Source organism: Myotis davidii, unplaced genomic scaffold (genome assembly GCF_000327345.1).
Source record: "Myotis davidii unplaced genomic scaffold, ASM32734v1 scaffold132, whole genome shotgun sequence".
Taxonomy (NCBI): Eukaryota; Metazoa; Chordata; class Mammalia; order Chiroptera; family Vespertilionidae; genus Myotis; species Myotis davidii.
Window position 1 is genome coordinate 3,555,195 of NW_006285258.1, and position 22,702 is coordinate 3,577,896.

A 22,702-nucleotide genomic window follows, 5' to 3' on the forward strand; every position below is an offset into this window, starting at 1 on the left:
GTGATCAGGAGGCTGCTGTTCTTTAGATGGGGGCAGGCTACACAAGCCTCTAAGTCTTTCTTAAAGAGGCAATACATACTTACACTATAATGATACGCAGTAGTTAACTAGATTAAGAGGGGTAGAAAGAGAAGGGAGTGGCACGTAAAGATGAGAGAGTTGGCCACTTGTGAGGTAAGGGCACAGTGGTTGCAGCAAAATGAGTGAGGGAGAGTTTGATACATGTTTGGCTGTATAGTCAGGAGTCACATATTGGTGACTTTTGAACTTGACTTTAAGAGCAATGGAAAGCCATTTTTAAGAAGAGGAATGAGATAATTTACATTTTATGAAGATTATTCTAGCTGTTTACCATGGCAAGATTGGGATTTAAATGTTAACAAAGAGCCCTAGTCAGTTTGGTGCAGTGGATAGAGCGTCGGCCTGCAGACTGAAGGGTCCTGGGTTGCGGGCTTGATTCTCCAGTAGGGGGCGTGCAGGAGACAGTGGATCAATGAGTCTCTCTCATCATTGATGTTTCTCTCTCTCCCTTGCCCTTTCTCTCTGAAATCAATGAAGATGTATTTTTTGAAAAAGAGTGAGTTTTATGGTATAAGAATTGTATCTTAATAAAGCTGTTATGTTTAAAAAATAAAAAAAATAAATGTTAAAGAAAGTGGAAAGGCTTTTATAGTTTGTGGAGAGTTGAATGTGGCTTGGTAGGTGAGGGTGGTGGCAAGGGAAAGGGGGAAGGGATAGATTATTATAGATTATAGAATCAATAGATTATTGATTCTATTATTGATAGAATCAATAAGGGCTTTTTATGTTTCACCAAATGATTGCTTTTAGTTCTTTAGTTACCTCCCGATATGCTGTTTTGTATCTGCTGTTCTTTTTTCCCCTCTCCTGTTTTGTCTAGCAGGCAAACTCCCACTAATCTTTCAAAACCTTGTTCAGAAGCTATCACTTGATGTGCAAGTTGGCTTTTCATTTTTTATTGCTTTTTAGTTTGATCAGTTTCATTGTAGTCAAACCTAGATTATAGGGTTAAAAAATGAATGATTGATCATGAAATTTATTCACTACCCCAAATTTGACCTCATCCCTAAGTGTTCCAAAGGGTTTTCATATCAATTTAAACATAACTAAATTGCTGTTCTTAAACCTGTGAGTCTGAGGGCCAGTGCTTCATGTCCTTACACAAAAGATAATTATCCTCCAGAGGGCGCACGTTACAAAGTCATTGTGGTCAATAAAACTGGTTTTATACTAACATCAAACATGCCCCTCCATCTACTGGTCACAGGAAAAAAAATCATGTTTACGTATTTTTTAGCTTTCTAACACTATACTCAGAATATACCTTTTTTCATTCTTGTGCCTTTATGAAAAATTACAGAATTTTCTATAAATATCTAAAAAAATATTAACTGTATTTGGATTTAGAAATAACTCTACAATACTGTTCTTGTCATTCTGTGTTTACTTTCTGGTACTATTCTTTTTTTCTAATCTTTATTGTTGAAAATGTTACATACATTCCCTTTTTTCTCCCTTTGACCCCTTATAAACTGCCCCCACCCCACCCCTCCACCACCCTATTTATTTTCCATGTCCATGGGTTATACATATATGTATACAAGTTCTTTGATTGATTTCTTCCCACCACTCCCCCACCCCTGCCTTCCCTCTGAGATTCGACAGGCTGTTGTTCCATGCTTCTATGTTTCTGGATCTGTTTTGTTCGTTAGATTCCACATATGAGTGAGATCATGTGATACTTATATTTCTCTGACTGGCCTATTTCGCTTAACATAATACTCTCCAGGTCCCTCCATGCTGTCTCAAGGGGTAAGAGATCCTTCTTTTTTACTGCAGCATAGTATTCCATGGTGTAGATATATCACGACTTTTTTATCCACTCATCTACTGATGGGTGCTTGAGCTGTTTCCAGATTTTAGCCATTGTAAATTGTGCTGCTATGAACAAAGGGATGCATACATTCTTTCTGATTGGTGTTTCGGGTTTCGTAGGATATATTCCCAGAAGTGGGGTCACTGAGTCAAATGGCAGTTCCATATTTAATTTTTTGAGGAAACTCCATACTGTTTTCCATAATGGCTGTACCAGTCTGAATTCCAACCAGCAGTATATTAGGGTTCCCTTTTTTCCATATCCTCACCAGAACTTGTCCAAGTTGAGTATCTGGGTACTGGGTGTTGTTTTGTTTTAATTTGTCTTTATTATTGAAAGTATTACAGATGCCCCCTGTCATTCCCCCAGTTGACCCCCCTCCTCTTCGCTCCCATCCCTTCCCTAGGCCTTCCCTGAACTATTGTCTGACCATGGGCTATGCATATATATAAGTTCATCTGCTAAAACTTCTTTGGTTAATCTCTGCCCATCCCCGCCCATTCCCTCTGAGATCCCACATTCTGTTCCATGTTTCTATGTCTCTGGGTTTATTTTGTTTGTTAGATACCACATATAAATGAGATCATGTGATACTTGTCTTTCTCTGACTTATTTTGTTTTTACTAGTGAACTTGTATATACTGCTCCCGAAAATAGTTGTTCTATTCCAACTTACCTTTCTGCTTTATTGTTTTAAGTACTAGGAACTGAAACTATGTGATGAAAGTCACATAAAATTATACAAATTCATTTTTTGTACTTACTTTCATTTGTTATAAAGGTAGTTAAAATACATTAATATAACTGAATAGCTGTTTAGTAATCTGGAATGCCCATAAGGCAAATATTCTTATTAACATATTCACCAATAGACTACTCTGTCATATACAGATTATCTTGGGTAGTTAGATGTGGTTGGATGATGAAATTTAGACTTAGGGAATAGAGAAGTTTAGATTATGGAACTAAAGTTGAATAATTAGCACTTGTGTAGATTTTTATCGAGTTCCGTGACTAACAAAAGGTCAGTTTACAGAATTGAGGGCCATTAACCAATATTATTTCTTTGCTTTTGTGTTGGTTCTATGGAAATTGTATTTTTGATATGATTTTGACTTTTCCCCTAGTTTTTTAAATAATGGTTAAATATCTAGGGCATGTTGCCTCTATACCCAAGGTTGTTATGTTGTGTATAATTGTATGATTTTTCTATCTTTTTAATGTAGTTGTGTGGGTTCCTTTTTTTTTTTCACTTTAACATCTGTTTTTTTGTTTTGTTTTTTTCAAATACACAGGAATACTCTGAAGATAGTAACTCCGAGCCAAATGTGGATTTGGAAAATCAGTACTATAATTCCAAAGCGTTAAAGGAAGATGACCCAAAAGCAGCATTAAGCAGTTTCCAGAAGGTTCATATGTTTTCTGGTTTATTCTGTGTCTTAAAGCTTATTTTTTTAAAATGATGTCTTAGGTCAAATAAGTTCCAAATGATTTTACCTCAGAAATGTGTGTTGGATACTTAGTGATAATCCTGTAAAATGTTTGCATCATGCAGAACAAGCATATATTTCTAAAGGGCTATCCTGTGGTTGTTTTTTCCAATCTAGCTTCTGTAGAGCCAGGGTTATTGTCCTGAAAAGTTATTATGGTTCTAGTAAGGGAACCAACATGATTGTCAGTAAATGCTTTCCCTGCGATCTTGTTCTTTTGGGGATAGATTACATAGGTGTAGTTTCACTATTAAATAATGTGATTTCTTGACTAATGATACACTTTTGGATTATTCATACCAACAGATAATAGACTATGGGAAAAAATTCTTCTGGAACTGTATAATAATCAAGAAGTAGTTATTATTTAATCTTTTGATAAAGGAACTTTAAAATAAACTCCCTAAGTAAGCATTTTAAGATTATTTCTTTTTAAGCCTTTAAAAATGATATTGAAAAATGGAATTCTTGGGGAAATATTTTTCTTGCATATAATGTAAAATAAATTTGAAATTTAGACATTGAATGTCATTAGAAAATAACAGTATTAAGTTAGACTAAGAATTTCTTCTTTTTTTTAGGTTTTGGAACTTGAAGGTGAAAAGGGAGAATGGGGCTTTAAAGCACTGAAACAAATGATTAAGATTAACTTCAAGTTGGTAAGATTTGTTTTGAGAGGAATTAAACTAACAAGTTTTAAAATAAATTCTGTAGGTAAAAACCTCATGCAACAAAATACGTTATATCTACTTCTTTAAAATAACTGTTTATATGTTTCCATATTTAGGCAAGTTTTCATTTGTGACTACAATAATACTAAGTTTTTAAAAAGTTCTGCATAGCATACAAAGTTTTTTGTTTTTCAACAGTTTTTTAAAGAAAACTTATCCTGTAGATACATGGGCAATATTTGGCTGCATTATTAATAGAGTAATTTCCCCACAAACTAGTAGCATTATTTTCAAACTTTAACATTCTACTTTTTTTTTAATATATTTTATTGATTTTTTACAGAGAGAAAGGGAGAGAGATAGAGAGTTAGAAACACCAATGAGAGAGAAACATCGATCAGCTGCCTCCTGCACATCTCCCACTGGGGATGTGCCCGCAACCCAGGTATATGCCCTTGACCGGAATCGAACCTGGGACCTTTCAGTCCACAGGCCGACGCTCTATCCACTGAGCCAAACCAGTTTTGGCTAACATTCTACTTTTTATTACAAAGAGTTCTTCTTCCACTGATTACTGCCAGAACCTTAGCATTATTCTTGACTTCTCTATGTATCTCTCAGCTTGCAAATAATTTGTTGGTAAATCTAATTTATTGGTGGCTTTATAGCTCTTCAAAATATATCTTGTTTTCTGTTCTGTCCCTTGTTGTTTGGCCTCTTTGCTGTTCCTCATGTCATCTAAGCACACTCCTGTGTAAATGCTGGACTTGCTCTTTTCTCTACCCCAAATGTTCCTCACAGATAGCCATATTGCTATTTTCATCATTTGATCAAGTCTCCATTCAAATGTCATCATATATCAGGATGTCCTTCCCCTGACCACCCTCTATAAAATAACATGCTTCCCATCATCATTTATTTTCATCTTACCCTGCTGTTTTTCTTCTTTGCATGCATCGCCACTTAATCTGTTGACTTATTTATTACTTTTATGTCACCCCCACCCCAATCCATAGGGTGAAAGTTCCATGAGAACAGGACTTCATTTTATTCATTGTTATATTCCTAGCACCTATAATAGTGACTGGCATTCAGTAGGTGCTCAAATATTTTGTTGACTGAATGGGGATGGGTCCTAAACTGGCAGTTGGACATCCCCTGAGAGTTCCCGGATTGTGAGAGGGCGAAGGCCAGTTTGATGAACCACCACCACCCCACCCCACCGCCCGTGCATGAATCCGTGCCTCTAGTCTTTCAAGAATGCAGAGTAAAAGTGGAGCGGTAAGGAAGCAGTTAGTAGATGAGAGAACTAGGTACGGACATGATATTTATCTTAAGATCACTAAGGGTAGAGGAACTTTTGAGGAAAAAAAGTGGAGCTTAGATTAGAAAGCAGAGGTAAGCACTTGCCTCTATTGCAAATGGAAGGACAGCTGATGACCTGTTACCACTTTCTTTTTTCCGTGTCTCTGTGTTTATGGTATGCCTCCTCTCTCCACATTAGCTTCTCTAGCCCATCTATCTGAAATTGAACTCCCTAAATTGATTAGTGCCTATCCAGTTAACTTCACTAATCTTGCATCCTGCTCTTTTTGGTGTACTCTCACTCTCGCATCATCACCCACTTCCATGACATCTACAAAGACTACCCACAAAATATTTTAGCTCAATTTCTTCCCCCAAAATATAAGGAGTGTTCAAAATATGCTAAGTGTTATTAAGTATACTGTATATTGTATTTACATATGGTTATGGAACCTTAGCCAGTATGGTTCAGTTGGTTGAGCGTCATCCTGTGCACCAAAAGGTTACTGGTTCGAAGTACATGCTCAGTTGCAGTCTCAATCCCTGGTAGGTAGGGGGCATGCAGTAAGCAGCTGATCAATGTTTCTCTCCCTCTCTCTGTGTAAAAACCAATTTTAAAATATTTTTAAAAAATAAGTATAGTGGGAAAATATGTTTCATTTGCCCTTTTCTAGTTCTGCTGCTATGATATTCTCAAAGTATCTCTGTATTGCACAAAGCCCCTGTGTTTTCTTTCCATTTATTGTTTGTGAAAATATTTACTACATTTAAATCAGTAACTTAGAGGGCTATGGAAGAAGCAGCAGATGTCTCCAGGAATAGAGATTTTGATTAAATAATTATAGTGACATTAGGGACCTGATGTTTAACTCTTAAGATTCTGTGATTTGAAATAATACCAAGAAACCCTATAGAAATTCTGTTACTGTTATTAAAGAAATCTGCTATCTTAGCAACTAAGAGTGATTTAATTTTTGAACCCATTTAATCATATCCTACCCACAGGGCTTGATTTCACCATTGTACCTAGAACCAAGATAGAAAGCAAGTAAGGGAAAGGATTACTCATATTTTATGTTATTTTGCCTACTTTCCTCTTCTGTATTTTATTTGTTCTACATTAAGGTTTATATGAGTAGTTTCAGCTTCCATTCCTGCCCCTTCATTTTCAGGTGGGTTCAGAATAGGACCCATTCGCTCTGTAGTGGTTTTGGGCAGTAAAAAGTTGGAAGGTTCATTACCAACTGCTCTGTGTGTTCATCACAGCAGATAAAACCGATTTACCGAATCTTTCCTCGATCTTTAGTTACAGTAATAATTTTTGAACAGTGAACTTCATTCAAAGTAATGGCATAAGAAAATGAAATCAAAACCTTTTTGTTAAAGTCCTATTTCAAGATATCTCAAAATTGGGACAGACTTTATTTTTTTGTCACAGGATACATTCTGTCATTACTTATTAGCAACTTACTAATAGGATGTTACTTACTATTTATCCCCACATGCTACTAGCATTCTTGGAAAGAGAAGTAGTTTGATATATAATGCTAAATCTTTTTCCATGTTCTATCCATTTTCCATCCACCCCTACTATTTTCATTTTTGTAATTCAATTCTTGCTCACAAGATTTTAGGGAGTTTTCTTATGTTTTCTTTTCTTGTCCTTTATGCTATATCCCAGAGCAGGACACAGTCATAAGCAGGAATATTACAGTAACATTAGTTTATTCTTCACCCTAATAAATATATGCTTTTTTTATTTCTCAAGGAAAAAGGCATTATAATTACCAGAGCTCCTTCTTCCTATGCTGGAAATTTCACTAGTAGTCTTTTACTTCTTCAGATCTTTCATATTTCCTGGAAATATGGAAATATTTCCAAAGTATTGCAAATAGTGCTGCAAGGAATGGCAACATTAGCTACATCTACTTTTGAGTAGAGCCTTACATGGGAGAACTTTTCTTGATTGTGGGATGAATACCTGGGCTTGAAGAGATTCTTTTATTTCACATTTTAATGCAGAGTCGACCAATACTAGAGAGAAGAGAGACAGAACTATTGTTAGAAAGCTTTCTGGTGAAGAGGATTTAGCTGATAACTGCATAGCTGGTTCCCAAGACATTTTAAAAGTTTGATTTACTTATATTTTTTGGCTTGTGAATGTTTTAGTGGTTTTTATGACTTAAATAAATGTTTGTTGCACTGCAGGGAACAATATCTAAAATTTGAAAACTCTAAAAATTGTACTTGCCTGGCCGGTGTGGCTCAGTAGGTGAGCTTTGACCTATGAATCCAGAGGTCACGGCTTAATTGCTGGTCAGGGAACATGCCCAGGTTGCAGGCTTGATCCTCAGTAGGGGGCGTGCAGGAGGCAGCCAATGAATGCTTCTCTCTCATCATTGATGTTTCTATCTCTCCTTCCTCTCTGAAATCAACAAAAATAAGTTTTTAAAAAAATAAAAGTTGTACTTTTTATAGGCTAACTTGATAAATTTGGTTCATGCATCTGAGTAATAATTTCAAATTTTAAGTTAAAATGTTTATAGTGTTTCTGTCATAGTTTCTCTATCATAAAACTATTATTTTTCAGTTACACTGTAATATGTATTATAATTTTAATCATGTATACCTATTTTAGTATATAAATGTGTGTCTAATAATGCATTTTTCTTCCCTCACAGACAAACTTTCCAGAAATGATGAACAGATATAAACAACTATTGACCTATATTCGGAGTGCAGTCACAAGAAATTACTCTGAAAAATCCATTAATTCTATCCTTGATTATATCTCTACTTCTAAACAGGTTAGATTCTGGTTTTCCTCTTGGTACCTCTCAGTGTGCTTATTATTTATATTAAGGACTTTATTCTTTTTTTTTATGGCCTAGAAATTCTATGGAAGCATTTTTTTTGTTATTAGTGTGCTTTTAAAAGAATGTATACTATTTTTTTATTATGGTATTATGTAATATTAAAAGGTATTAACTCTAGCTTAGTCTCCTTACATAATATCTTCAGATGCTGACATAATCTGCACACAGTTTTTACTGGCTTATATTAGATTCCCCTTTACAATTACTATCACAATTTCTTCTAAACTCCATCACCACTTCAGGCAGCCATCTTGAGCTACTTAAATACTTAATAGTGAATCATAGTTGATTTGTATAGATTTGATTATAAAGATCCTTGAGGGGAGAATCTGTGTTCATATAGTTAGTGTTTGGCATTACTCATTAGGTGTTTGTTCAAAAAATGCTTCTATAAAGAATGGGTGGATGGGTGATGAAAAGAAGGGCTTTTGATAAAGAAACTACATTGAGCATTGGGAGTGATAGTGCTTTCATTATCCAAGATTTGGTAAAAAGCAATGGTGATTTTTATTGTATTGCTAGATAATTTTTAATTGGATTGTTTTTTCCTATTCTTTTAAGCGTCATAGTCCTAAGTTTCAGATTTCTTAACACTGGTATTTGAGCATAAGAAGTATTCTCTATATCATTTAATATTTCTTAAAATATTTGATACTTTTTATATTCATAATAAAAAATGTTCATCGCAGAGTCAACCTCTTTCACTCCATGTATTCTACTAGATGTCATTTTTATTTCTTGAGGCAGTGTACTATTTTTATTCTCTATGTACTAGTTAAAAGTATGTGATGAAAATAGAGGAAAAGAAACTTACGTTTTGTTAGAACATTTGTACTTAATGGCATTAATTCTAAAGGTGTTATGTATCAAGGGGCTTGTCTTAAGTGGGAAAATGTTTTCTGAATTTTATAGACAAGTACCATCAAAACATTTTTGGTACACTATTTATAAATGTTATGCCATATTGTGGGGAGAGGGTTAAGTAATTATAAAACTTCAGGATTGTGTGTTGTTTCATACTATTATATATAAACTATTTGTCTTTTGAAAGTAAGGATATTGAGCACTTATTCTGTAAGCCATCAGTGGTCATAAATAAATAGGCAGCCCTTCCTGAAAGTATCAGACTTTCCTGTTCTCATGGCCCTATTACTTCTTGATCCTAGTAAGCAGAGATAGTGTTTGCCTCACAGTACAAACCAAACAAGAGTTGAGTGAATAAGGTAACACTATTTATAACAGTACAACTAGTTCTGTGTATGGTTCATGTACTTTTGTTAATATAAAATGAGTTATTATATTAGGAAGGACAAACCTATACTGTTAGAGTTTTACATATTTTCTGTTTGTTTTTTAATTCACATGAAACCATCTTGGCATGTATCTTTTGTAAATTTGGTCTATATTGTGTATTTTGTGGATGGTCGCAGACATTTGGTAAGATACAGATGATAGTGTACCTTATGTGTATTAAAGTTCAAAGATGCACTTTTAGTTTGCTCAAATTAACTTTATTAACAGGTACAAATTTGCTGTTTACAATTATAGAATTCTGATTTTTTATGTCAGATGGATTTACTGCAGGAATTCTATGAAACAACACTGGAAGCTTTAAAAGATGCTAAGAATGATAGACTGTGGTTTAAAACAAACACAAAGGTAACGATTATAATTATTTACATTTTTTCTTTTTGAAGAGTGGGTGGGTGTGCTTAGTAAACTCTCCTAAAGATGCACACCTTCTATTGAAATGTTTTGATTTTAATAAGTTTCTTTCTTTACAGCTTGGAAAATTGTATTTAGAACGGGAGGAATATGGAAAACTTCAAAAAATTTTACGCCAGTTACATCAGTCCTGCCAGGTAACATTCCCTTAATTTTTAAAAAAAGGTATGTTTTTATTGATTTGAGAGACAGAGAAAGGGAGAGGGAGAGATAGAAGCATCAGTGATTGACTGCCTCATTCACGCCCCCTCCCTGGGATTGAGCCCACAACCTGGGCATGTGTCCTGACCAGGAATCAAACCAGCAACCTCTTGATTAGTGGATTGATGCTTTACCACTGCACCACACCAGCTGGGCTCTCTTAATTTTTTATTAACATTTCTTAATAATAAAGAGCATAAGAAAATTTTGTATTCAAAACATTGCTTATGGGTGTTTTTGTTCAAGCAACATCCCAAAAATGAAATTTGGAAAATAAGTTACCAGAAAGCTCATTTTTTTCTGAGCATTACATTTCTTCTGTTTTAATTCTAACTTCAGTTCTTGTTTGTGGGATGAGGTACAGGTATTAATAAATGAACAGGCCAGTCATTAATACTTAACTAAGAATAAGCCTTTCTATTTAGTTATGTACCCTGTGAAAATCAGAAAGGATATTATAGACATATATAATGATGATATTGTATATTCTAGTTTATAATATGTGAGTCCCCTATAACAGCACTATCCAGGAGTTGGTATGATGTGAGAAACACTGTATCTGTGCTCTCCATCCAGTATTGTAGCAGTAGCTACATGTCATTAGGCATTTGAAGTGTGGCTGGTGTGACAGAGTTGCTGAGTTTTATATTTCAATAATTAATTTAAAATAAAATTTTTATTGATTTCAGAGAGGAAGAGAGAGAAATAGAAAGATCAATGATGGGAGAGGATCATTGTTTGGCCGCTTCCTGCATGCCTCCCACTGGGGATCGAGCCTGCAACCCAGGCATGTACCCTGACCAGGAATCGAACCATGACCTCCTAGTTCATAGGTTGATACTCAGTCACTGAGCCATGCCGGCCAGGCTCATTAATTTAAATTTGAATCCCACATGGTCTGGACAGTTTACATCTATATAACTTTTAGCTATGATTTTTATATTTCCGTTTTGTGTTGATAAATAAGTTATTTGATATTAGTTTCAATTTTATGTAGAAATACTATTTTTAGAAGTTTACGCTTTTCGCCCTGTCCTGCTTGGCCCAGTGGATAGAGCATTGGCCTGGGGACCAAAGGTCCCTGGTTCAATTCTGGTAAAAGGGCACATGCCTGGGTTGCAGGCTTGATCCCCAGTGGGAGGCATGCAGGAGGCAGCCAAACAATGATCCTCTCTCATCATTGATGTTTCTCTCTCTCTCTCCCTCCCTCCCTCCCTCTCCTTCCTCTCTGAAATCAATAAAAATATATTTTAAAAATTAAAAAAATAAAAAGTTGATGCTTTTCCAAAGCCATATATTATTATTTTAATTATATATGATTTCTGTGGGGAGAGTTGATCAAGAATGTGTTCAAAATTAAATCACATTCCAATATTTTTATTTATTTATTTTGCTCTTTTTAGTTTTTAAAAACAAGAAAAATGTTTGTATTTCATAATAGTTTTGCTTTACAAAGCAGGTCAGTCATTTATGAATTATTTCTTACCTACACATCTTAGGAAAACCTACCTTGGTGCATAAATAACTGTCAGTATGGTCCTACATGGAATGGAAATTGTATAGAAGCCATTTCTGAATTAAAGAGGATTTTTTAGTGTATACCTAAGGATTGGGGAAATTTTGCATGGTTTATTGTAGTGTATTAAGGAAAATGGATTGTAAATACTACAGTGTAGCAGCGATGCTTGATAATCTGAATGTACAAATTGTCTTGCAGATCATATTTTTTACTCTGTTGTGATTCATTAGAGTGTAACTAAACAGAAGTTTTAAGTTGGAAGACCAAATAAATGATAAGTTTTAGCTTTGTATAAATTGGTATTTAATATTTATGATTATCTGACTATTGACCATATGCTATTTTTCTGAATATTGGCCATATACATTTTGTGGTTATCTTTCAAAGTTGAACTCAATTACTACCATTCTTGTTATTCTTTTGACATCCTCCAGGAGAGTTAGTCCCTTTCTCTTCCATTCCAACCTTAGGTACTTTGTTCATGCTTAAACTGCAATTGTTATCATTTATAATCTAATTTATCTTGACAGCTTAATCTACTAGATTGTGAACTTTTTAGGCCAAGAACATTGGCTTATTTAACTTACCTCATAGTAGAACCAGTGCCGGGCACAAGGAAGACACTTGGGGTTTTTTGATTGATTTAGTGGATCTGAAGTGGTTGTGAAGATTTGTGGAAGACCATAAATAGCCTCCTAGCTAAAAACAAACATCATAACATTTTCTCTTTTAATGTTTTTATTGATTTCAGAGAGAAAGGGAGTTAAGGGGGTGGGGAGATATCAATAATGAGAGAGAATCATTGATCGGCTGCCTCCTGCAGGCCCCCAACAGAATTGAGCCTGCAGTCCGGGCATGTGCCCTGACTGGGAATCGAACCATGACCTCCTGGTTCATTGTTTTATGTCCATCACTGAACCACACCAGCCAGACAAACATAACATTTTATATGTAATATTATACCTCTGGCCACTTTTTTCTTGCTGAATACCAGAAAGTATAAGGTTCCTTTTTGGCCATTAAATGTAGTCTTCTTAGGGCTCTAGATCCCAATTAAAATGTGTAGTGCATTCTCACACACAATAAGAAACTTGTAAATGTAAGGTAAAAATCAAATAAAAATTACTAGGCTGACTGTGAATTCTATCTTGAATTCTAAAGTTTTATTATTTGCTTTCCTAGACTGATGATGGAGAAGATGACCTGAAAAAAGGTACACAGTTATTAGAAATATATGCTTTGGAAATTCAAATGTACACGGCACAGAAAAATAACAAAAAACTTAAAGCACTCTATGAACAGTCACTTCACATCAAGTCTGCCATCCCTCACCCGCTGATCATGGGAGTCATTAGAGGCAAGTCTGGTTTGGAGAGGGTGGGCAGTGCCCTGGAAGACATAAAGTTGTCATTGCATATAACTAAATGACTCTGAAGGTCATTTCTGTTTTAGTGAAAGTAATTGGCAAAGTAGTGAAGTCAATGAAATGATGTAGTCTTAGAAAGAAATTAGGATGAATTTTTGTCTTGTAAATTTATATCATTGAAGATAATAATAGAAAATATATTATCATAGGTTCTATTCTAGAATTACAATGGTGTATGAAAAATTACATTCTACTTCAGTTAAGAAGAAAGACTTGCAAATACTTGTTTGGCTGATGCTATACATAAAAGGCTAATAAGCAAATTGAACAAACGGTGGAACGACCAGTCACTATGACACGCACTGACCATAGGGGCAGACGCTCAATGCAGGAGCTGCCCCCTCATGGTCAGTGCACTTCCACAGGGGGAGTGCCGCTCAGCCAGAAGCTGGCAAACACAGTGGCAGTGGTGGGAGCCTCTTCTGCCTCCACGGCAGTGCTAAGGATGCCCCACTGACAGCTTAGGCCTGCTCCCGACATCCCCCGAGGACTCCCGGACTGTGAGAAGGTGCAGGCCGGGCTGAAGGATCCCCCTCCCCCAAGTGCACGAATTTTATGCACTAGGCCTCTAGTGTTTATAATAAAGAGCTTGCTTTTTAGAGTTAGTGTACCCTGGGGCTAGTACTGTTCATGTAATAGAATTGAAAGACTGGAAGCCAATGAAAGAATTTTCATTTGCTTTTTATAAAGTGGTCACTTGTTATGACACTGAAAATGTCCTCTTTTCTCATGTTTTATTCCTTTACAGAATGTGGTGGTAAAATGCACTTGCGGGAAGGTGAATTTGAAAAGGCACACACTGATTTTTTTGAAGCCTTCAAGAATTATGATGAATCAGGAAGTCCAAGAAGAACCACTTGCTTAAAATATTTGGTCTTAGCAAATATGCTAATGAAATCGGGAATAAATCCATTTGACTCACAGGAGGTACGTGTGTTCATTTCTGTCAGCTGTCTTTCATGGAAATAAACTTTGTACATATAGTTAATTGTTCTTTTACTGTATTTAGGCCAAACCGTACAAAAATGATCCAGAAATTCTCGCAATGACGAATTTAGTAAGGTAAGATTCTATATTTCAGTCAAGGTAATTTTATTTAGAGCAATGAATAAAGGGGAGAGAGAGGAGAGAACTTTTTAGAATTCAGTTAATTCTCAACAATTACTTTTATATTTTGATTTGAAATATACCAAAGTTGTGAAATTTTTATCTTCTGAAGTCATGAGATTTTATAAAGTATATGTTACTTTTCTCACCTGTGTGCTGTTTTTCAGTAGAAAGCTGACTAGATGTTTTAAAACAATTTCACTGTATTTATTTTTTCTACCTGCCTTAATCCAAAATGAAATTCTGAATTGTTCCATATAAATCAAGAATTTTCAATAAGACAGTTACTTTACTCATATATTTTAGAGTGGAAGGAAGGAAGAGAGACTGAGAGAGAGAAACATCGATATGTGAGAGACACCTCAATTGGTTGCCTCCAGCCCACACCCCGGTCAGGGCATCGAGCCTGCAACCGAGGTACATGCCCTTGACTGGAATCGAATCTGTCAACCTTCCATCTGTGGGCCAATGCTCTAACCACTGAGAAAACTGGTAGGGCATAAAAAAATCATTAAAAAAAAGTTTATCTCACATAATTTTCTGAGGTAAGGAGCAGAAGAGTCATATTGGTAAGATACCTAAGGATATATTGATAGCTTCCATGGAGAGAGATACGACTAATGATGTTTAGCAACTGAAAAACCTGCTGTAATTGATATTAAATAAAATTATAGAAGACAAAAACAAACAAAAAGCCTAGAAAAGAAAAGGCCTGGTTTTGCTATAGAAATCAGTGAATAAAAATTATTTTTCTCTGTGCCAGGAATAAATGGAGCCCAAAGTTCCATCGACTTTCTTTGTAGAAAAGTATGAGAAACTTATTAATTTTTCAAGGCATAAAGAATGAAGTGAGGGACATAGGGCAGTTTTTGCAGATATATGTAGGTAATTGACCTGACTAGACATTCTCTTTTTTCTTTTTTTTTTCTTTTTAAGACTCTAGACATTCTCTCTTTTTTGTTTTTTAAATATATTTTATTGATTTTTTACAGAGAGGAAGTGAGAGAGATAGAGATTTAGAAACATCGATGAGAGAGAGACATCGATCAGCTGCCTCCTGCACATCTCCTACTGGGATGTGCCCGCAACCCAGGTACATGCCCTTGACCGGAATCGAACCTGGGACCTTTCAGGTCTATCCACTGAGCCAAACCGGTTTCGGCTCTAGACGTTCTCTTAATGGTTCTTTGCATTTAAGGAAAAAAAGTACTGTTAGATTATAAATTCAGTCACCTACATATTAATTTTATATACTTGGAAAAACTAGCTATTTCATGATATTGTTTTAGTTCTTATGTAAAATGCTCTCATAGTTTGTTTTTACTTGGCTATGATTTTTATAAATTACTAGGTTTTCTTTTTTAAGGAAACCTTAATTTTAGTTGTAAAAATAATGACTTTATTTTAAGGGAACTAAGAATGATTAAGGAATAAAAACCTTAAATTGCGACATTTAAAAAAATCAGTTTCTTTACTGTTCATTTCTTTAGTCTATTTTAATAAATTTTTGTTGAATTAGTTTGATTTTAGTTATAAAAATAAATTTCTCGCCGAAACCGGTTTGGCTCAGTGGATAGAGCGTCGGCTTGCTGACCGAAAGGTCCCAGGTTCGATTCCGGTCAAGGGCATGTACCTGGGTTGCGGGCACATCCCCAATAGGAGATGTGCAGGAGGCAGCTGATCGATGTCTCTCTCTCATCAATGTTTCTAACTCTCTATCTCTCTCCCTTCCTCTCTGTAAAAAATCAATAAAATATATTCTAAAAAAAAAATAAATTTCTCCATCTTTATTTCAAATAGTTTATTCCACCTGCATTTAGTCACATTAACTAAGAGGTGATTTAGCTAGAGATTAATTAACTTCCTAATCCTTTTTAAAAAAATTTTTCTAAAGTAACAACCTAAACTTCAAAACTCCTAAAGAAATATTACAGGTTTTTTCCTAGACCTTAACATTTTATCTAAATTAAATTGGTTAAATACATTAAAATGGATTAAAGTACTGATGTATCAGACCTTTACAAAACAGTAGCTATATTATATTTATTATATCTTACAATTTACTTCAGTGAAGTCTTTTATACTGGGACTTGGAAACATATTTTAGTAGTAAATTTTTACCCAAACAAGTGGCCTCTGGTGTCCCACATTTTGTATAAGATTTTCTTAAGCCGCTTAAATAGCGGAAGACTCTCTCTTAGTTAAAATATATGTGTGTGCAAGTGTTTTCACTACTTGAATATATCCTCCAGTGTATTTACGGTAATATATTTGGAGTAGGTAAGAAAGTAATGCTTCCTAATTTTATCTTCCTAGTCAGTTGCCAGCAGACTAGAGGAAAATAATTCCTGTTGAAGCACTTGAATCACCTGCCCCTAACATGAAGTTACATTGCGACCCATCAGATGGAAGCACAGCAGAGGGCGTGCAGAATGGCTGATGATATGTCTTACATATAAAGCAGACAGTGGTGCCATATCCAGAAGGTTGGCTTCTTCCTTCTCAGCACCTTTAGCAGTCCCCACAGTGCCTTACAGAATCATTTCAGGACTAGGTACTAGCTACCTCAGAGAATCATGAACATAAATCAGCCTTTGGCCTTCTGCAGCAGGGTCCGTCACTCTACTTTGGGTGTGTATCCCATTTAGCACTAATGGTCCACCACAGATACAATTTTCTGCTGTATAGCTCAGTGAAATTTTCAGCTAAAGAATTGGAAATCAAATGTTCCTTTTGAAAAATTTGGCAGTTGCTGGTAGCTTTCTAGAAGAAAAAAATTAGGAAGCTGCATTTCTGAATAAGCTTCAGAGAGGATATACTGTTATATTTGAAAGACAAGGCCAAACTACTCCATAGGGGTTAAATGCACACTTTAATTTGAAAACATCAAGCATTAAACAGTCATTGAACTGTTACCAATTCCTACGATTGTGAGAAGATTTATATTAGCTATATGTAAATACATAACCAAGAAATTTATTTTTCTTTTATAAAACTGAAAGCATTAAAAAGAAAATTCATTTTAGTTGTAGAAGAATGTGTGTGTTCTTAATGCCGATTCCCATGACAGAAACTATAATTTAGGTTTTTGCATATAAAAATTGAGACACGGGCTCTTTGGGCTATCTGATTTAATATGTGACTTCTTCATGTTTGACAAAATATATACTTTTCTTTTTCTGTTAGTGCCTATCAGAATAATGATATCACTGAATTTGAAAAGATTCTGAAAACAAATCACAGCAACATCATGGATGATCCTTTCATAAGGGAACACATTGAAGGTATATTCCTTTGGCTTCCAGAATTCTGTTCCTTTGTTACTATCTAAAAGTTCCTCTTACTGGAGCTGAATAGACTTTAAGCTGTTTGTCTCCTATGTATTGTGAAGTGTAGCAATATTTCTAAATGTTGTCATGGAATAGGATACTCTCTAGAATTATAAAGGTGTTTTAAAGAAATCATAGTTTCATATTAACATAAGAAGTTCTTATATAATATCCATTTCATATAAGAATGGACATCATTGGCTGTCTCTTTTCCCTTTTTATTCTAATGTAAATATTGTTGCATGTTTTTTTACTGATGCTTAGGTTTAAATTTTTAGAATTTATTATTTAATATATTTTTACTGACTTCAGAGAGGAAGGGAGGGGGGAGAGAGAGAGAGAGAAAGAGAGAGAGAGAGAGACACCAATGATGAAAGGAGAATCATTAATTGGCTGCCTCCTGCATGCCCCACACTAGGGATCCAGCCTGGGCGGGCATATGCTTTGACTGGGAATCAAACCGTGACCTGGTTCAAAGGTTGATGTTCAACCACTGAGCCACGCCGGCTGGGCTAGAATTTAGTTTTAACAGGTAGCAAAAGCTTTGAAAATAGCCCACTACAGTTAATGCTGAGATGCATTTATTTTGAAAGGCTAACTTTGTAAAAGTGTGTGAGATTTCTTTTTATATGTATTTTATTGATTTCAGAGAGGAAGGCAGAGGGAGAGAGAGAGATAGAAACATCAGTGATGAGCTGATGAATCATTGATTGGCTGCCTCCTGCACACCCCATACTGAGATCAAGCCTGCAACCTAGGCATGTGCCCTGACCAGGAATCAAACCAAGACCTCTGGGTTCATAGTTCAACACTCAACCACTGAGCCATGCTGGCTGGGCAAGTGCTGTGAGATTTTTAATAAGTTCTGTTGGATTCACAAAGACAGAAATCATTCCTTTGTTCTGGGGCCTCTTTTATACTTCCAGTATTCCCACCTGTTATGGAGCTATTGGGGGTTTTTTTAATAAGCATTTGGAACAATAAAATTCCAGATGTATTAAGAAAACCCAAAGGATAGTTTGGAAGTAATATTTTTTGTTCCCCACCTTCCTTTCCCTTTCACTCAACAAACATTTTTAAAGATCTTATATGAACCTAGAATTATACTGTATTTTGTGGAAATAGAAAAATAGAAGCCTTATGCAAGAACTCCAATCTAGTATTTTTTAAAAAGGCACTTGTACATGAAGAAACTGAGAAAAGTTATAAAATCATTGTATCCTATATAATAAAAGCCTAATATGCAAATTGTCCCCTCAACTGGGAATTCTACCAGGGGCCAGCTGGCCAAACACCCACCACCCCTCCCCCTAGCCAGCCCTACCCCTGATCGGGGTGGGGGTAGGGAGCCGATTGGGGCAGACCAGCCGGACCCCACCCAAGCACGAACTCATGCATTGGGCCTCTAGTAAAATGTAATAGTCTAAGTTTTATAACAGAGTATAAAGTAAGGAACTTGGCTGGTGCAAATCATATCTTCTTGAAAGATGTTAACTACAGAGGAAATGATGAGTAGTGGGGTAATGAGAAGACAGGGGGATATTTTAGGTAGTGTATACATGAGCAAAATTAGGGGGTAATAACAAAAAATTATGGGAGAAACCTAATCATACTGTGCATCTGTTGGACCCAAATATTTTTAAATCCAAATACCTTATGTCCTTGCCAGACTGAAGAAGTACATGATGATTCATAAAGATATACAAATTTAAATGCAAATGTATTATCTTAATTTTTGTCTTTTCAGAGCTTTTGCGAAACATCAGAACACAAGTGCTCATAAAATTAATTAAGCCTTACACAAGAATACATATTCCTTTTATTTCTAAGGTATTTATATTCATGGATCTTAATATTTATAATATGTCAGTATATCTGTTTTCCATTTAAAAGAGTCTAACTTCGTAATGTTTTGTAGTATTATGTTTCTTAAATACAGCATAACTTAAAAGCTTTACCTTTTTTTTTAAAGCTTTTAATGTGAATTTTTCTGTGTTTTCTTGGTGTAAATTGAGTTAACAGAAAAGAGAAATAAGAATCATTAAATTTCTTTTTAAAGATTCTCTCAGCCTCAGAGAAAATTACAGAAGAGAGTGTAGTGGCTAAAATATATAATTGATGAAGAGTTAACCCCAACCATAATAAAATTGTGGTAAGAATGTACTTTAAAAGTTACAAAGTTAAATTTTATCATACCTGTGCTCAAAAATATTTTAAAGTGACAATGAAATTTGTTATAAATTTTCTCTTCACTAATTTTTCTTTGTGGTGAAAATGAATTTAAAATCAGAATGATAGTTTATATAAAATCGTGAGTTTTTTAAAAAGTTAATTAGCAGAATTATAATTATTCTTTTGTCTTAGGAGTTAAACATAGATGTAGCTGATGTGGAGAGCTTGCTGGTGCAGTGCATATTGGATAAGTAAGTATTTGGCTATTTTTATCACAAAATGTTTAGGACCGTGAAGTTTGAATGATGATGGCAAAGGTGGTAGCAGGAGAATTCTTGATTTTTATAAAAAACACCCTCTGGCTATGACTTTCTGCTAAAAGAGACATATATAAGTGTGATTTTTTAAAAATAAATGAATGAGGATATAAAGCACATGATCTCTGAAAAAGTTCTAAATGCTTTTTCAGAAAGATTTTTCATTCAGCAGATGGCTTATATATAGTTAAAGAATTATTTAGTGATTAATATTTTTTTGTATTAGGTATGATATATGATAATTTTGAAATTATGTTTTTTAAAAGCAGTATGTTATTTAAAGCTTCACAGTATGTTTGTTCATAATTGGATAAGTCTATACCTGTTGGTTCTTTCAGTGAAATTGATGACAGGTAGCTGAAATATGGTTTCTGTCTAGAGTTCAAATAAGGCAATGAATATTATAATTAATCCTGAACTCAATCATTTATAATATAGCTAGCAGTGGGGATGGGGCTTTTTGCATTTATTGATATTGTGGATATTTAAGAAATACTAGTCTAGAAGATATGCTTAGTGAAAATAGCTTGTAGACGTGACTTCTTTCATTTATTTCCAGCACTATTCATGGCCGAATTGATCAAGTCAACCAACTCCTTGAACTGGATCATCAGAAGAGGGGTGGTGCCCGATATACTGCACTAGATAAATGGACCAACCAACTAAATTCTCTCAACCAGGCTGTAGTCAGTAAACTGGCTTAACAAAGAACAAGCTTTTACAGACATACTTAAGGCAACAGTGCAGAGATGTAATTCTTAAGAACTGGGAATGGCAAAACTACTGTCGGTTGATGTGTCCTGAAAATTATTGGAGTTATGGCAGAAGTGCTTTTTTGATCAACTGGTTTGTGTTTTGCTGCTGCATTTATCCCAAGAAAAACAGCTTTAATCTCCAGAAGAAAACCAAAATGCCATGGGATTTATGCTGTATTGACATCTTGCCCTAAGCATACAACATCATAGTAATTTGTCATGGGCAACATGACCAGAGAGAAGATTTTTGTCATGATTTTAAATACACTGACACGCTACTGTTGGTTAAATTTAAACATGTTTTACCTACAGAAATTCTCTCACAAATAACCTGCAATAACTTGAAATGCATACCCTTTTGAACACTTCCTTTTCTCATGTATAAATTAAAATGTTTGCTGCATTTTGCAAAATGTCAATTCTCCAAAATGTGTCCGTAAATTTCTGTACCTGCAGTGTAGTAAAGGTTTAGATGAAACCCCATAATTACGGTGGCATACTGTCACTTAGGTTTCAAGCAGCAAAATAAACAGTGCAGCTCAGAAATTGTAGTTTGGTTCTTGATGTTTTTATTACACTTGGGGTTTTTGTTTTGGTTATTAGTACCTTAGAAATTTCAAATTTTATCGTCAGTTAACAAATTTTAAAAGCCTGAGAGCAAATAAGTTAGTTGTTTGCTTTCAAGTTTTTAAAATAAGTCTATTGAGAAAGTAAGTAGAACTAGTCTCTAACAAAACATTTGCATAGTACTTACTTTAACAGTGATGCTTTAAAGGAATAAAATTCTTTTTTTTAAGAATGATATTCCTTTTTCAAAGAATAAGTTCTAACTCTCAAAATGTTCACTTTAAACAAATATACCAGAACCATAGACAGCTAAATGAATGTTACTCTGCGTAGTAATCATACTGGAAAATTATTTCCTAATTCCAGCTATTTACCATTGCTCAAAGTCTTGGATTTTGCTCTTTTAGAATTGCATTCATAGCTAATTGAAGTCACACAAGCTATTACACATTGTGTGTGTTTGTGTGTTTGTTTTTAAAGTACTACCAAGCTTGAATGTCTTATAGTTACCATTATTTGGCACTGAAGAACTTTTGACCATTTCTAAAAATTAAATCAAACTTTGCGGTAATCTTAGGAAGTATGCAACTAACTGGCTTTGGAGGCAGTCCCAAAAGAGTGTTATAGGCATTTTGAGCAGTGGTAACATAGTTAAGAGAATGAACTGTGGCCTTCCAAGGTGACTTACCTTAAAGGATTCGCAGCTCATTTGAATGTATTGAGATTTGGATTTATTTGTTACATTTAAAAAAAAAAGTTCACATTATTTTATAGTATCAAAAGGAAGAAGTAAGATTAAGATAATTTCTTTGGTTTTTCTATTGCTTGTTATTATGTTAAAAGAAGTGAGTGGCAGTTCAGAAGGAAGACTGTTTGTTGTAACTGAAGAATGACAACCAAGAATTTTTGATCATTAAATCAGATTTTATAAACAGTGGAAGGAGCATGTACTTAAACAAGGCATGCTTATTCGGTTTTGTCAAAATTTTACGAAAATATGTGATATATATTTATACTAAAACTATATAATCCTTAGATTTAGGAAAGCAGTCAGTTAATGTCTTCGGCAGATTAAAGCAGTATTAAATACAGGTGCAAGTTGGAAACTGTAGAAAACAAAGAAAACAAAGGACAAAATGTCTCTGGTAGGGAATAAAAAAGTTTAAGATATAAATTATGTGTATTTTCTTCTCTTTTACATAAATTTGTGAAAAGTGTGCTAAAATTTTTTCACAGGAGTGATTATTAGGATTTATTTTTCAATATAATTTGGAGACCATTTGTTACCCAAATAAACATGACAAGTTTCTGTGCCTGTATTCACATATGTATGTGATAACTCTCT

The 22,702-nt window shown here is 34.7% G+C and overlaps 1 protein-coding gene across 3 annotated transcripts in view; it reads left to right on the plus strand.

Annotated features, from left to right (window-relative positions):
- Positions 1 to 22,676, plus strand: part of COPS2 (COP9 signalosome subunit 2) — a 33,128-nt gene extending 10,452 nt beyond the window's left edge. For 2 of the 3 annotated variants that reach the window (XM_006756024.2, XM_015558946.1), the window contains 12 exons: positions 3,193 to 3,306; positions 3,969 to 4,046; positions 8,045 to 8,170; positions 9,788 to 9,898; positions 10,024 to 10,101; positions 12,867 to 13,041; positions 13,859 to 14,037; positions 14,120 to 14,172; positions 17,404 to 17,501; positions 19,294 to 19,376; positions 19,911 to 19,969; positions 20,595 to 22,676. In XM_006756024.2, coding sequence (XP_006756087.1) covers positions 3,193 to 3,306; positions 3,969 to 4,046; positions 8,045 to 8,170; positions 9,788 to 9,898; positions 10,024 to 10,101; positions 12,867 to 13,041; positions 13,859 to 14,037; positions 14,120 to 14,172; positions 17,404 to 17,501; positions 19,294 to 19,376; positions 19,911 to 19,969; positions 20,595 to 20,739 — 1,299 coding nt within the window. In that variant the 3' untranslated portion in view covers positions 20,740 to 22,676. The remainder of the gene's footprint in view (positions 1 to 3,192; positions 3,307 to 3,968; positions 4,047 to 8,044; positions 8,171 to 9,787; positions 9,899 to 10,023; positions 10,102 to 12,866; positions 13,042 to 13,858; positions 14,038 to 14,119; positions 14,173 to 17,403; positions 17,502 to 19,293; positions 19,377 to 19,910; positions 19,970 to 20,594) is intronic. The other variant, XM_006756025.2, reaches the window with a different exon arrangement.
- Positions 22,677 to 22,702: the final 26 nt, after the last annotated feature.